This window comes from Phacochoerus africanus, chromosome 15 (genome assembly GCF_016906955.1).
Source record: "Phacochoerus africanus isolate WHEZ1 chromosome 15, ROS_Pafr_v1, whole genome shotgun sequence".
Lineage (NCBI taxonomy): Eukaryota > Metazoa > Chordata > Mammalia > Artiodactyla > Suidae > Phacochoerus > Phacochoerus africanus.
The window spans coordinates 42,382,048-42,395,963 of NC_062558.1; the positions used below are offsets into that span (position 1 = coordinate 42,382,048).

The 13,916-nt window shown below is 49.6% G+C and overlaps 1 protein-coding gene across 1 annotated transcript; it reads right to left on the reverse strand.

Moving 5' to 3' along the window:
- Positions 1-1,142: 1,142 nt before the first annotated feature.
- On the reverse strand, positions 1,143-6,580 carry FICD (FIC domain protein adenylyltransferase). Its single transcript, XM_047762684.1, has 3 exons — positions 6,489-6,580; positions 4,794-5,347; positions 1,143-3,776 (listed from the first exon to the last, which is right to left on the reverse strand). The coding sequence occupies exons 2-3, from the start codon at positions 5,092-5,094 to the stop codon at positions 2,701-2,703; spliced, it is 1,377 nt and encodes a 458-aa protein (XP_047618640.1). The 5' UTR covers positions 5,095-5,347; positions 6,489-6,580; the 3' UTR covers positions 1,143-2,700.
- Between the last annotated feature and the right edge of the window lie 7,336 nt (positions 6,581-13,916).

Genomic DNA, 13,916 nt, shown 5'->3' on the forward strand with positions numbered 1-13,916 from the left:
CATCAAATATTTAGTGCTTTGAAAGTGATGTTGCCAGTTCAGTAGGAAAACGTACTGTATAAAGGCACTCTGGGGGAAAGAAAGGGAGATTCTTTCCTGTGTGATGGAAATCAGTCATGTATGGCACAGTTTTTAGGTTATCAATCAGGCTTTACTATTTTTAACTTATCTGTTTTAAATTTTCCATTAGAAATGTTAAGTAGACTAGTAAACCACCCCACCGCCTGCCCATATGCCGGTTATGGAGCTTCAGCAGCTCACAGCCCCTTTTCCTTCCCCAGATTCTGGGGGTGTATCCCAGATGGCAGAGCATTCTCCCAGTACTTGTGGAACACGTATCTCTAAGGACTTAAGATGATAAACATTGTTTCTAGAAACATTAGCAGGATTACCTTAATGTCATCAACGATCCAGGCAAATGTCGTTTCCTGTTGTTTGACAAACAAGTCTTTTTCCGTCTGTAGCTTCTTTCCACCTCATCTGTCTTGCACAGAACATCTCTTGTCAGAGGTTACTTGTGAATTCAAGCAGCGGCTGTCAAGCAATCAGAAGAGCCTGTGTTCTCTGGAATGACCTTTCATTTCCCTGCAGCAGCCTGGGCCGTATGTGAGAGGACGTGGCTCTGGCAGGGCCCAGTGCACCCAGCACACTTCCTTCCCGACCCAGGTGCTCATCACTGCTCTGCCTGGGCACCCGGCTTGTTCTCTTGCTCTTGCCAGTCCTCTGACCTCTCACTCCATCCTCACCTCGCCTCTCCTCTCAACAAGGGCTCGTCACAGAAGTGGACCTTTTCAGGCTTGAGCAGGACTCCATTTAGGTTCAGGGTGTTGACGGTTCTAGAAATGGGTTTTTGGGAACCTAAGAGTGGGTCTGTTTTCCCTAGAGGAAAAGGCCGATGGTAAATAGATACACACAAACCATTTCACTTACGTGAGTCTTTAGTGGAGGCTCAGTAATCCATCCCTGTCAACTTCGGTAGTAGCTTATCCAACCAGTTCTATTTCGTTTTCTTCTAGAAATGACCATCTTGGATCTGTTTCTCTCAGAAAAATATAAATAGGGCTAAAGTTCAGAAAGAATCCCTCCTTCATCCTTAGGCCAAATGGGACCATCTCTTGAGGAAGACAGCAAAGTCTCAGGCATTTATGTAACAAAATACTTTTATTAATCAGCAATTTGTTAAATAACATCCTTCACATACAGCTAAAGTGCACATTTCTCCCTTGAGTTCAAAGCAAGCATTCTAGTCAGGCTTCCGGGGTGTGCTTACGAAAGCAAGACGGTAGAAGAGTTAAAGGTGTAAGAAATCCTGACGGCAGCATATAAATACAAAAATATTTCTTATAAAGGTTTGGGGCCATTTCATACATCTTTTCACTTATTAATCTTTCAGCCAACTACTCTGTGCTTATTACACAATTAAATGACTGTATAAACACTTGCTCCATAAGAAGGATCTCATTACTATCTGGATCTGAATTCTCCAGTCCGAGACAGCACTCGGTGGAGAGTCTCTGTCAGTGTCTGAATGAAGTGTGTATAGTGTCAGATGTCACCGCTGGGTCACTGGTAAGGGACCAGTGGTTCCCAGCCATTCAGACTCTAAACAGCAGCAGTCGTGTTGGCCCTGGTGCCACGTACGATTGAAGGGAGCTCCTTGCTACTTCCATCATGACAACTGGGAACCTTGGCTGTGTTAAATGTAAGATTACATCTTTGTACAAGTTGCTAGAAAAATAAGGCCACCCCAAGGCCATCTATTCTGCTTCCCAAGGGGATGCTGGACAGTGGCTGTGGGGCAGGAAAGGGGGTTCGAGGGATGCATCCTGCCTGTGGTCAAAGGTTTTTCTTGGTTCCTAGAACTGGTGCTTGTTTGGCATGGACATGGCATCTGTCTTCTCAGATGTGTCCTAACACTTGGTTTGCAGCAGGATTTAATGACCGGGTGACAGACCCAGAGGACTTTTAGGCCATAACATCTGGTCTGAATTGCCACAAATGTGAGACATTGACACACAGAAACTAGGCTATCCCCTGTTCTTAATTAGAAAAAAAGTCTTGATGTGGAAAAATTACAGTCTTTGGTACTGGACTTTGCCAACTATGGCTCACAGAATCTTCCTTAAAATGAGCAAGGTGTCTCACCAGAAGTATTGTCAACAGTCATTTCATATCTCAGAAATTTGCTCTACCACCCAGTAAGGATTAGTCACAGCGCTCATCTCTTTGTAGGGGAGCCAACACCTGTAGGAAAGCAAGCTTTCAGTCATTTCTCAGAACTACGAACCAGGTTCTCCTCCGCCAGCTTCAGAAAGGCTGGAAGGAGTTACTCCTGTGGCTCGAGACCTCACCCCACCTTAGTGCAAATTCTGCTCCAAAACTTGTTCTGGTCACAAGGTGCACTGATGCCCCTTGAAGTCTGCTGGGGCCACCCCATGAACAGGGGCCGCCGGCTTGGACAGCTGACGCCACACACTTATCAGCTCAAAAGGAAATAAATAACTTGGCTCAATTATAAGTTATTTTAGGGACAAAGCTTAATAACTTAATTTTCTTCTTTAAAGAAACAACTGGAGGTAAAGAATGTTCAAGCTCCTCATCTCCTGCTCTGGGAGATGACTAGGTTTCTAGAAATGCTAAGTTTCTGTGATTTTTATCCCCGCTAGGACACCCCTTGTCACCAAGGGAGGATTTACAGCCTTAAGGCTTTACAGGCAGTGTCTCCTTGAACCCAGAGTGGTTGGGTTTGGCCTCTGGCAGCCCCACTGGATACTCTGTGGTGGCGAAGAGCAGGGTGTCCAGGGTGGTCTCTGTGCACTTGGCAATGAAGCGGATGAAAGGCCTCACGTCGCCTTCATTGGCAACCTCCAGCACGTGGTAGTACTCGGACCTCTGCTCCTTGCGGATGGTGATGGGTGGGTAGCCCGCTTGCATGAGGATGAGGTTCATGAGCAGGCGCGAGGTCCTGCCATTGCCATCGATGAAGGGATGGATGTAGACCAGTTTGTAGTGGGCCAAGGCCGCAAACTCGACTGGGTGCAGGTTCATGGCATCCTCGGAGTTGAGCCACTGTATGAACTCCTGCATCTGCTTCTCCACCTCCTGAGGGTGGGGCGGGACGTGGTGTCCCACCAGGACCTGTGTCGTCCGAAAGCGGCCAGCTTCCACCGGATCCACGTACCCCAGCACCCGCCTGTGGATCTCTAGCACGTCGCTGATGCTGACGGAGCCGATGCGGGACAGCAGTGTGGTGTTGACGTACTTCATGGCCGCGTGCATGCCGATGACCTCGTTCTGCTCCTCCAGGCTCTTGCCAGGCACGGCGTAGCGGGTCTCCAGGATGTGCCGGATCTCCGAGAGGGTGAGGGTGTTGCCCTCAATGGCCACCGTGTGGTAGATGTGGTGGTAGTACGTCTCCTCCATGACCCTGCGCAGTGCGGAGTTGCCCTTGGGGATGGACATGACCTTCTTCACTTTGCTGTCGAGGATGCTGAAGTACCGCTGGTCGATCTCCTCCACCAGCGGCAGCGTGCGGTCGCGGTTGACCAGCGCCTTCTCATGGTAGGGCGCGATGGTCAGCGCTCTGGTGTACAGGTAGTCCGCCTGGATGATGTCCTTATCCTCTTCTGAGAAGATGCCGAACTCGTTGAGCGCATCCACAAAGCCAGGGTCCATCTTGAGGGCGTGCAGGAAGAGCTTGTGGGCTTTCTCCCGCTTGCCCTGGCGTTTCATTTCCAGGGCTTGGTTCAAAGCTGCCTGGGCTTCCAACTTGCCGGCTAGAAAAGAGCCGGCGAGGTCAGGGACTGGGAAGCAGGGGAGGGGCAAAGGATGGCCAGAGGGGCCGTGCCCTGTGTTTATCTACCACATCACCTCGGGGGCTCAATGCAGCCCCACAGCCCAGCCAGGCTTTGTGCTGGTCATTGTTCTTGGCCCCTCCAAGCCATTCTCTACCGGGGATGTGGGGGTGGGGTGGGGTGGGGGGCATCAGCTGGGCTCCCTGGCTCCCCTCTTCCTGCTATTGAGAGTGGCGGTGCTCCTCTATGGCTACCACTACCACCAGCTGGCCTCCCCTGTGTCCCCGCTAGCTCTCCCCTGTCCTGGTGATTTCTTCTGGAGGGGCCGTTCCCTTCACCCTGCCTTCAGCCCTGTGCCTTTCAGGCCAGGCTGTGAGGGGCTTCCCCCTGCTGCTAGGCCCTGGGGGCCTCCTCAGCCCTATACCTTTGAAAAATTTTCTTGGATTTCCTTAAGTGTCCTAGCAGGTTAAAGATCTGGTGTAGTTACTGCTGTGGCTCAGGTTCCACCCCAGCTCAGGAACTTCCACATGCCCTGGGTGTGGCCAATAATAATAATAATAATAATCCTTGTAACCTAGTAGTTTTCATGTAACCTAGTAGTTTTCAACTGGATCCTACTCTACATCTGGCTTTTTCCCACTGGTCCTCCTACTCCCAGAGCCAGCCACACTACTGGGCTTTTTTAGTTCAAGTGCCCAGGGCTCTCCTACCCCTGTGGTTGCCTGGAACACTCTCTCCTTCTGCCTTTTCCCTTGAGTCCCTCCTCCTCATACTCAGGTCTCAGCTCAGGCATCCCCTCCTCCAGGGAGTCTTCCTGAACTGTTCCTATGGTTCCCTGGGCTTCCACATGACTATGCTGACAGCACTGTATTTCCACCACTTGTCACCTGGCCTAGCTGGGAGCTCAGGGCTGAGACCGGGCCCCGCACACAGGACAAAGCAGACCCTCTAAACATCTATGGGATTAACGAGTGTTGAAGAGCAGAAGGCCAGTCCTACCTGGAGAGACCTTGGTCTTGACCACCAGCAGCGCTGCATTCCTGGAGGTGACACTTAGCTCCGTGGACGGGCTGGTGCACTTGGTCACGGCAGGCTGTGCCCTATCTACCTTGCTCCTGAGCAGGTAGAAGCCTTTGAGCACAGCCAGACACTGCTCCTCCATGGTTCCCAGGGGCAGCAGCAGGGTGAGCAGGGACCCCAGCACCATGCTCAGCAGCAGCATCCATAGGAAGCGTCCCCACGCTGAGACCCATTTTGGTTCAGTCACCGCCATCACTGAAGCCATGGGCATGAGTGTCATCTGGACCCAGAGCTGGGCCCCTTGCACATATCCCAGTCTGGGAGGGAGCAGGACCCACAGGGAACCAGGAGTTGGCAGGAGGTGAAGCAAGGGAACTGACACCTTCAGGATACTTTTCTGGCTTCAGTGGAGGTTCAGAGATGCCCCGTGCCTCTTCATTCACTATGAGCAGGGGTGGGGGCACGGCAAGGAGTGGACAGAACAAGAGGGGCCATCCTGGAAGAACTGGTGCTACCTCCAGGGCGCTGTGACTCTGAAAAGTAACACTTATTAAGCATTTGCTGTGTGCCCCTGGGCTCAAGTCTAAGGATCTCACATATATAATACCCTGCTATCTTCAACAGGAGCCCATGCTGTTGCCACCACCCCCTCCAGATGAGACGGGTTCAGAGACCTGAAGGCCCCTCCCAAAGTCACCCCGTGAGCAAGTGACAGCCTCAGGAAGCCATGGCTTTAGGGTCTCCCCACTTAACCACAAATCTGTGGCCTCAGATTCCCAAACACTGGGGGTCTAGACACAGATTACACCTGTCCAGATTGGCTAAGGCATTTCTGAGGTACATTCTTTTGTTAAGTACAACTGTTGGGCGGCCACCTCTTCCTGCCCTCACCCAGGTATTAGCCACAATGGTGTTCCTCTCTCTGGCCTTCCTTTCCTGGCCTGTTCAGCAGGCTTCCTGCCTAAGAGTTTGGTCAGTCTGAGCAGCTAAAGAGGAACTCAGGCTATGGGCCAAAGTGGGTGACTGCCTGCCTTTAATGACAATAAGCCGGTGCTTGGGGCTGGCAGCAGGAGTGGAGGAGTCGGGTCTGAAAGCACCATCATGCTAACAATAAGCATTTATTAGGCAACTATGGTGTGCTGGGCCTACAGCTGAGGGCTAGCCATACTTTATCTCAGTTCTCACCACCCCTCCAAGGAAAGCTACACCCAGGTTCCAGAGAGAAAGAGAATACAAAGTCAATTCCCAGACGACCACAGGAAGTAAACAGACGTATGGCGCATGAATCCCCAGTGCATATGGCTCCAGAGTACCCGGGTCTTCACCTCCACCTGCGCCGGCAGCCCCTAGTACTGGACTGATAAGGTTTCTGATCGCTCAGGCTTGGAGTCTAAGGGGGGAGCCTGGCTCGCTGATACAAAACATCTGAAACGACTTGGTATGGGGGTACAGAAGAGAGTGTGGGTCACTGCTTGGTCCAAATGGTGGGGCTGGCGCCTTGATGGGACTGGAATTCATCAAGGAGGAGGTACTTTCTGGGAAGCACAGATCTCTTACGCCTCACTAGCTAGGAAGGGGAAAAACTGAGGCCCGGAGACGGGAGGACATTGGACTAAGGTCATTCTGAGTAGCTGCCCCTTTCCGAACCCCACCCAAAGCTCGACCCCTCCTCACCGCGCGCTGTCGCTTGGCCCTGCTGCCGTCTTCCCAGCACTCGCAGGCTCTGCCGCCGCGGGCTCCGGGGACCTCCCCCGCCGGCTCGTGGTCCCGCCTTCAGTGACTCGCCATTGGTTGGCCTGCCATCTTCTTCGCGACCGATTGGCTCCCTCAACTCGTCCGCCCTTCGCATTTCCGGGTTCCCGCGTCTGCCTCCGCTTTCCTGGGAAAGACGCGCCGTGGGCCACTCCTATTGGCTAAATCTTCTGTTGGTCGCGTGCCCGCAGTGGCCAATAAGGAGCAGAAGGGGCGGGGCCTGGGCAACTAGCGGGAGCCCAGGGTACTAAAGCACCCTGCCACCGGGGTTTTTGGGAGCGCTGGGTCCAAGTTCCGATTACCCTTCCCTTAGGTTTCCTCAACCCCAGGGCCCCTCTCGTCCTCTGCAGGGCCTTAGTTTCCTTAAGTGTAAATGAGGATGCTGATGGTTTACACCTGTCCAGCCTGTTACCTGACTTCACAGCCTATGTCCTCAGCCTCCATTCTTTGCTGCCCGGGTTGCCCCCTTCCCTTGGTCTCTCACCTCTCTCCTTCCTCTTAACTTTGTAATTTGCATCCTCTCTCTAGAGCCTAGCTGGTTCACTTGCTTCCCAGTGTGGACAAAGAATGTTGCCTGCCCTTCTGGTAATAGCGTCATCAGCCATCGCAGCTGCCCAAAGGGTGTGCCCAAGGGGAATTCAGGATGGAGAAAAACTGGATACAGGCCCTACCTAGTTAAGGTACCTAAGGAATATTTTCAGTGATCCTGGGTTCTCCCATTTTCCTATATATAGGAAAGCACTAAGATCATTAACTTCAGGTGTGTTTTTGTGATTACCGCTTTAGATGTTCAACTGTATCTCCCCCCCCCCATAAACCCCAAAGGAAATCTCATAACCTGGCTCCTCCCTTACCTTTTTGGAAGGTTCTTCAGAGCTGAGAGACTTTATCCTGGGCTATATTGTCCTCTGTAATGTTTCAGGATAAACAATTCACAACTTCTTGGTTGTGCAGTCTGCTTTTTTTTCCCCCCTTCCAGTTGACAGTGAAAAGTATTTTCCTTGAAGCAGTGGACTGAAGCTTCAATCTTAGTTCACAAGTATTGAAATTAAACATCCAGGACATGCCCAGAAATACTAAGATGTTAGCAGTATAGGTGTAGAGCCAGGGAGACCGGGGCTTGCGTTCAGACTTTGTAACCTCGAGTCTCAGTTTCCCCATCTGTAAAATGGGGGCTGACAGCCTCCATCGCTTTTACCTCTCAGTTTGGTATCTGCAGAAGGCCCTACACAAAACCAAGCTGCTTTTGTCCAATGCACAGCAGGCCAAAACACTGAGAAACAGGCTTGCAGCAAAGAGGATTTGAAAGGCAGCTAACTGAGGAGACAGAGCAAATCTCAAATCTGCCTCCCCGAAGGCAAGGGGCTTGGGTCACTTATGAGATCAAGAATAAGCAGCAAGGCCGTCAGAGGCATGAGGTTGTGGGGGTGGGGTGGGGGTGGAGAAGGCCATTGGGAATAGGTGTGATAATTCTGTGTAGATGTAACTCAGCTACAGGCCTCTGCATGACCAAAAGGTCACAGAGGGGCCCGTCCCCCATCCTGGTTGAAGGGTGGGTGGTCCCCCCCATCTCAACCAACTCAGCTCAAACTAGATATAACTGACTCCAAGTTCCTAAAAAATGACTCAGGCAAACATCTTCTGGTTTGGCTCTGGGCTGCTTGGAGGACATGCAGGTCTTCAAAGGACCTTAACTAGGTGCAATGGATTTAACCCATGGTTTCAGTTCCCCGTATTTTTGGATCATTCCTCAATCTTGATGAATAAGGCTGACAACCATCCTGGCTACTTCCCGCTGATAAGGGGCGTAACTTGAGGAACTGAACTGTTCAGCACTCATTTGAGACTCTTCATTTGTTCCCAGATTGAAGTTCCCATTTTGATCTCAGGGAACAGTTAAAACCTACACACCAGCGATCAAGGCATTCACAGGCCCAAAATCAGTAATGGAAGTCAAAACTGCCAAGATGTACACTGAGGAGGCACACAGAATGCCAGACATCTGAAGTTCAATATTAAATATGGAAGGAATGTAGCCTGGGAGATAAATACAGTTTCTACAGTATTCTGACCAAGTAGAACTTTGCCAGGGGTAGACATTAACTGTCTTTTTTCCTTCTTTTTACAGCTGCACCTGCAGCATATGGAAGTTCTGTGCTAGGGGTTGACATGGAGCTGTAGCTGCCAGCCTATGCCTCAGCAACACTGGATTCTAGCTGCTTCTGAGACCTATGCCACAGCTTGTGGTGATGCCAGATCCTTAACCCACTGAGCGGGACCTGGGATTGAACCCACATCCTCATGGACACAGTGTTGGGTTCTTAGCCTGTTGAGCCACAATGGGAACTCCAGTGTCTTTAAAAAAAAAAAAAAAATCTGAGGACTTGAGATGACCAAATTTCAGTTCAGTCAGTCAAGAAAAAACAGGGGACAGGAAATTCTGTTATTAGCCTTAACCTGTATCTGAAGATGCAGTGAAATTAGGGAGGGTCAAAAAGTTAATGACAGGCACAATCAAGGGGTGAGCTTGATCCAATACAGAATAAGGTTTTGGGTGACATGCTACAGCTACAAAGATTACCTACTTTGGCCAAACTCTGACAGGTCCGCATCACTGAATTGTCCTTCTAAGCCTGGGAGGTTAGAAGCCATGAGGGAGGCATTAACCAAAGAGAACAATCATCCTGGTCACCTAACAGGTTGTTTAAATTGCCTTCTGAAAGTTACCCAAGCCACCACTGCATGAATTCCACCCACCTTAACTTTTCTCCAGGCTTCTTTTTGAAAAGCAACTTAAGATGCAAGTGTTTCACTGGCTCATTTGGAGAAGTTAGTGTCGAGGCTCTGGGGTCGAGGGTCGGAGGTCTGGAACCAGCTCAGGTTTGAATGACCTCGGTTCCAAGTTTCCTTCTGTGGCAAGCGTGGTTTCTGCTTCCCCATCACATTCCTCAAGGCCTGTGAGGTTGGAGCTGGTTTTCTGAATGTTTATTCTTCCCAGACTTTTGTCTAGAGGTTCATTGTCTCCTCTAAAACTTCCCAAAGGGGTTTGGCTATCTCTCCGAAGTTGGGGATCCAGGTATAGAAGAACCTGGCCATCCCCAGGAATCTCCCCAGGTCTAGCGCTTCCCTTCCACCAGGGAGCAAGTCTTTGTGAGAGTTCAGAACCCAAGTATTTACTAAAAGGCTGAGAACTGCCTTTTTCTTGGACACCTTCTAGCCTCGTTCTATAAAAAGTTCCAAGTTGCTTTTTCCCTTCCACTCCCCGCCTGCCCTGGAGCTCTGCCCTGGCAGCACCACACTTGCTCTGGGCTCCTAGTTCCTGCTAAGCCAGTCCCTCCAGCCACCATCATGATCATCTGTCAGCCATGGCAAGATGTTCTCCGACGTCTACAAGGTCCGGGAGATTGCAGACGGGCTGTATCTGGAGGTAGAGGGGAAGATAGTAGGACAGAGGGGAACAATGATGACTCACTCATTGGTGTTGTTTGCTTTTGACTGAACGCATGCCACAGCAGTAACCAGAGCCCCAGCAAGTGACAATGCTGGGTCCTTAACCCACTGAGCCACCAGGGAACTCCAAATCCCTCACGGATGGATATGCATCAGTGCAAACACTGTTGAAGGCCCCAAGGGCAAAGGTACCAAAAACAGTTATGACTGGTCATAAACCATCACTTGTAGGAAACCAGCTTCACGAGAGCAGCCTACAAGGAGTACAAAGATTACGTGTAAAGGGAAACTTAAAGGAAAGAGACAAGTTTAAGAGCTTTTATGACAGGAGCTGCAGCACAAATGAAGCACATCCTTGCTAATTTCAAAAACTATCAGTTCTTAAAACACAACCTGTCAGTTCTTTGTTGGTGAAAGCATGATTCCAGATGGCCCAGTAGTCCAGGTGCCGGACTGCTGCAAGAATGATGTGACCAGGAACATGATTTTCTTTAAGGATGGGTTTAATTTATTTTTTTTGTCTTTTTAGGGCCACATCTGAGGCAGAGGGAAATTCCCAGGACAGGGGTCGAATCAGAGCTGTAGCCATCAGCCTAGACCACAGCCAGGTCAGACCCTAGCTGAGTCTGTGACATACACCACAACTCACGGCAACGCCAGATCCTCAACCCACTGAGCCAGGCAGGGATCAAACTTGCGTCGTCATGCATAGTAGTCAGATTTGTTTCCACTGAACCACAACGTGAACTCCTAAAGCTTTTTTTTTTTTTTTTTTTTTTAATAGCCACACCTGCAGCACGTGGAAATTCCCAGGCTAGGGGTCATATCAGAGCCACAGCTGCCAGCCTGAAGGATGGTTTAGATGTGGAAAAATGTGAACAAGTTTGGCTGTTACTCTGGAGCTATCACCTGTTGTCATACTGACTGACCACAGCTTTTCATCCATACAACACCAGTGCTTAGATAAATGAGACTGATGGCATTTTGAGCTCTTAATTTTGATTTTTTTTTTTTTGGAGTGGAGGCATTTGTTTTTGAGGGGAAAAAAAAAATCATGTAGGTTGCTTAAAAATAAAATACATTTAAACTCACTTGAGGAGTTCTCTTTTGACATAGCAAGTTAAGAATCCAGTGTCGTCCCTGCAGTGGCTCAGGATACTGCTGTGGTGACGGTTTGATCCTTGGCCTGGGAACTTCCATGTGCCACAGGTATGGCCAAACACCCCCAGCCCCCAAAACAAAAACAAAACTCACTTGGAAGGATGCCCCTTAGTTTAATACGTAATGTTTAGATCCACGCTGTGTAGCCTTCCTGGAGGACACAGAGCCTGGTTGTAGATCTTAACTAGAAAGCATGAAGATGGTCTTCAGACCACTTCCCAGACGTGGACTGTCGCCAGGAATCACAAGTAACTGAGCTGAAGGGAAAGACCAGGCTCATAGCAGTGCCAGCATGTGAAGTGGCTTCTTTACACATTTCATCACCTACAAACGGAAGTAGTTAATTCTGGAAGAGATGATCAAAAGAATCAAGAGGCGAATATAGCTGGAAGGAAAAAAAAGTTCAAAGTCAAAACTGTATTCTGGGAGTTTCCCTTGTGCCTCAGGGGGTTAAGGACCCACATTGTCTCTGAGGATGCGGGTTTGATCCCTGGCCTCCCTCAGGGGGTTAAGGATCCAGCATTGCTAGAAGCTATGGCAGAGGTCACAGATGCAGCTCGGAGCCAGGGTGACTGTGGTGTAGGCCAGCAGCTGCAGCTCCAATTAGACCCCTAGCTTGGGAACTTCCATATGTTATAGGTGCAGCTGTAAAAAGAAAAACAAACTGTATTCTGGTCTAAGGTATTTGTTTTACTGGCAATCATACTGTCCACCTAAGAGCACAGGTCCTCCTTTCAAGGGACCTAGTTGTAGGTCCCTTGAATTTTTTTTCACAGTTCTATTGTTAAAGTCTATCTAGAGCTTCCCATTCGAAAGCAAACAACTCTTTGGAGTCAAAACTCAAGGGTAGGCAAAACAAACCCCTATCCTTTAACTCCAATACAGGAAACCAACAAAAATCTCCAAAGCAGTGAGCTGAGGTATGAGTTTAGGAACCACTGGATGAGTATCTTAGGTGTAGCTGTCTTTGCTTGTCCTGGCTCCCCATCCTGTCCCCTCAGGGCTGACCAGCTGCACTCCCTCTTCCAGAACAGTTGCAGGCTGTCTTTGGGGGTTGGAAGCACAGAGATTGCCGTGGGCAAGCCTTCTATTTTAATGTGCTATTTTATGTCCATTTACCCAGGTGCAGAGGCAACCCTGGTATTTAACTTGTCAGTCTCCTCCCAGAAGGGGAATGGCACATTCAGGCAGGTACAGAAAGCTGTGTTTTATGGTTTTTTTTTTGTCTTTTGTCGGGCCACACCCACGGCATATGCAGGTTCCCAGGCCAGGGGTCTAATCAAAGCTACAGCTTCCAGCCTACACCACAGCCCCAGCAATGCCAGATCCAAGCTGCGTCTGCGACCTACACCACAGCTTGCGGCAACGGTGGATCCTTAACCTACTGGACAAGGCCAGGGATCGAACCTGCAACCTCATGGTTCCTAGTTGGTTCATTTCTGCTGCACCACGATGGGAACTCCCAGAAAGCTGTGTTTTAGACTGATTTCCCCATCGGACAGTCTAGTGACTAGAGAAAGGGCTTTTTCAATGTTTCTCCCCACACTCTAGTTACTAGCAGTCTCAGAGGAAGGTTTAGAGAGCCAGGTATTTAAAATGAAGAAAGGGACCCCCACCCTCAATAAACCAGAAAATCCAAAAGTTGATTTTCCTACAGTCATAGTCACCAGGGGCTCCGTACGGGAGATCTTGATGGACTCCGTGGGGTTGAAAGCAACTCCTGGGCCCTGCCCTTCTTGGTCACTGTCCTTTTTGATTCAGGCATGTGGTGTGCCACCCATTTACCTTCAAGTCTTACTAGGATGGGACGCTTTTCTAGGCTTCCTCCTGTTTACGATACGTACATGGGGAGTCCACACTCTTGGACCTCCTACCTTTTGCTGAGTGCCTCATGGGGGCCCTTGATGGGGTCTGGCTCTTCTGTGTCGGGCAGCCACAGCAGGGTGGACCTGTTTTTTTTTTTTTTTTTTTTTTTAAAAAGGGCCACACCTGGGCATATGGAGGTTCCCAGGCTAGGGATTGAGTCAGAGCTACAGCTGCTGGCCTACACCACAGCCACAGCCACGCTGGATCCAAGCCGCCTCTGCGACCTACACCCCAACTCATGGCAATGCCAGAGCCTCAACCCACTGAGGCCAGCGATCGAACCTGCAACCTTACGGTTCCTAGTTGGATTTGTTTCTGCCGTGCCGCGACAGGAACTCCATGGACCTGTTTTATTCACCAATTGTTTCCTTTCTCCTGAACCTGGTCCCTGCCATTGAAAACTTTGAATGCCTTTATTCAAACTGAGACAGAGCCCTCCTTAAAGCCCCTCCCACCTTCTGCAGGGGAGGCTGACCACTAAAAAGTCACATTAACCATCTTTAAATTAAAAAAAAAAAAAAGTAGGAGTTTCTGTTGTGGCTCAGTGGGTTAAAAAACAGATGTTGTCTGAGGATGCGGGTTCTATCCCTGGCCTTGCTCAGTGGGTTACAGATCTGGCATTGCTGCGGCTGTGGTGTAGGCTGGCAGCTGCAGCTCTGATTCGACCCCTGGCCCCAGAACTTCTGTATGTTGTAGGTATGGCCATAGAACGAAAAGAAAGTGTATACATATATATGTATAACAATCACTTTTCTGTTCAGAAGTTAACATTATGAATCAACTATACTTATATTAAAAAAATTTTTTTTTCAAGTTCTCTAGGGCCTCAAGGCTACTTCTGTGTATTGCCTATAGCCTTTCAAGATTCCATCT

What these genes read in the sequence shown, in the direction of transcription:
- FICD (XM_047762684.1), bottom strand. Translation starts at nt 5,094, where the DNA reads ATGACACTCATGCCCATGGCTTCAGTGATGGCGGTGACTGAACCAAAA. An exon ending in CAAGACCAAGGTCTCTCCAG is followed by an intron (nt 3,777 to 4,793) that starts GTAGGACTGGCC and finishes GCTCTTTTCTAG; the next exon opens with CCGGCAAGTTGGAAGCCCAG.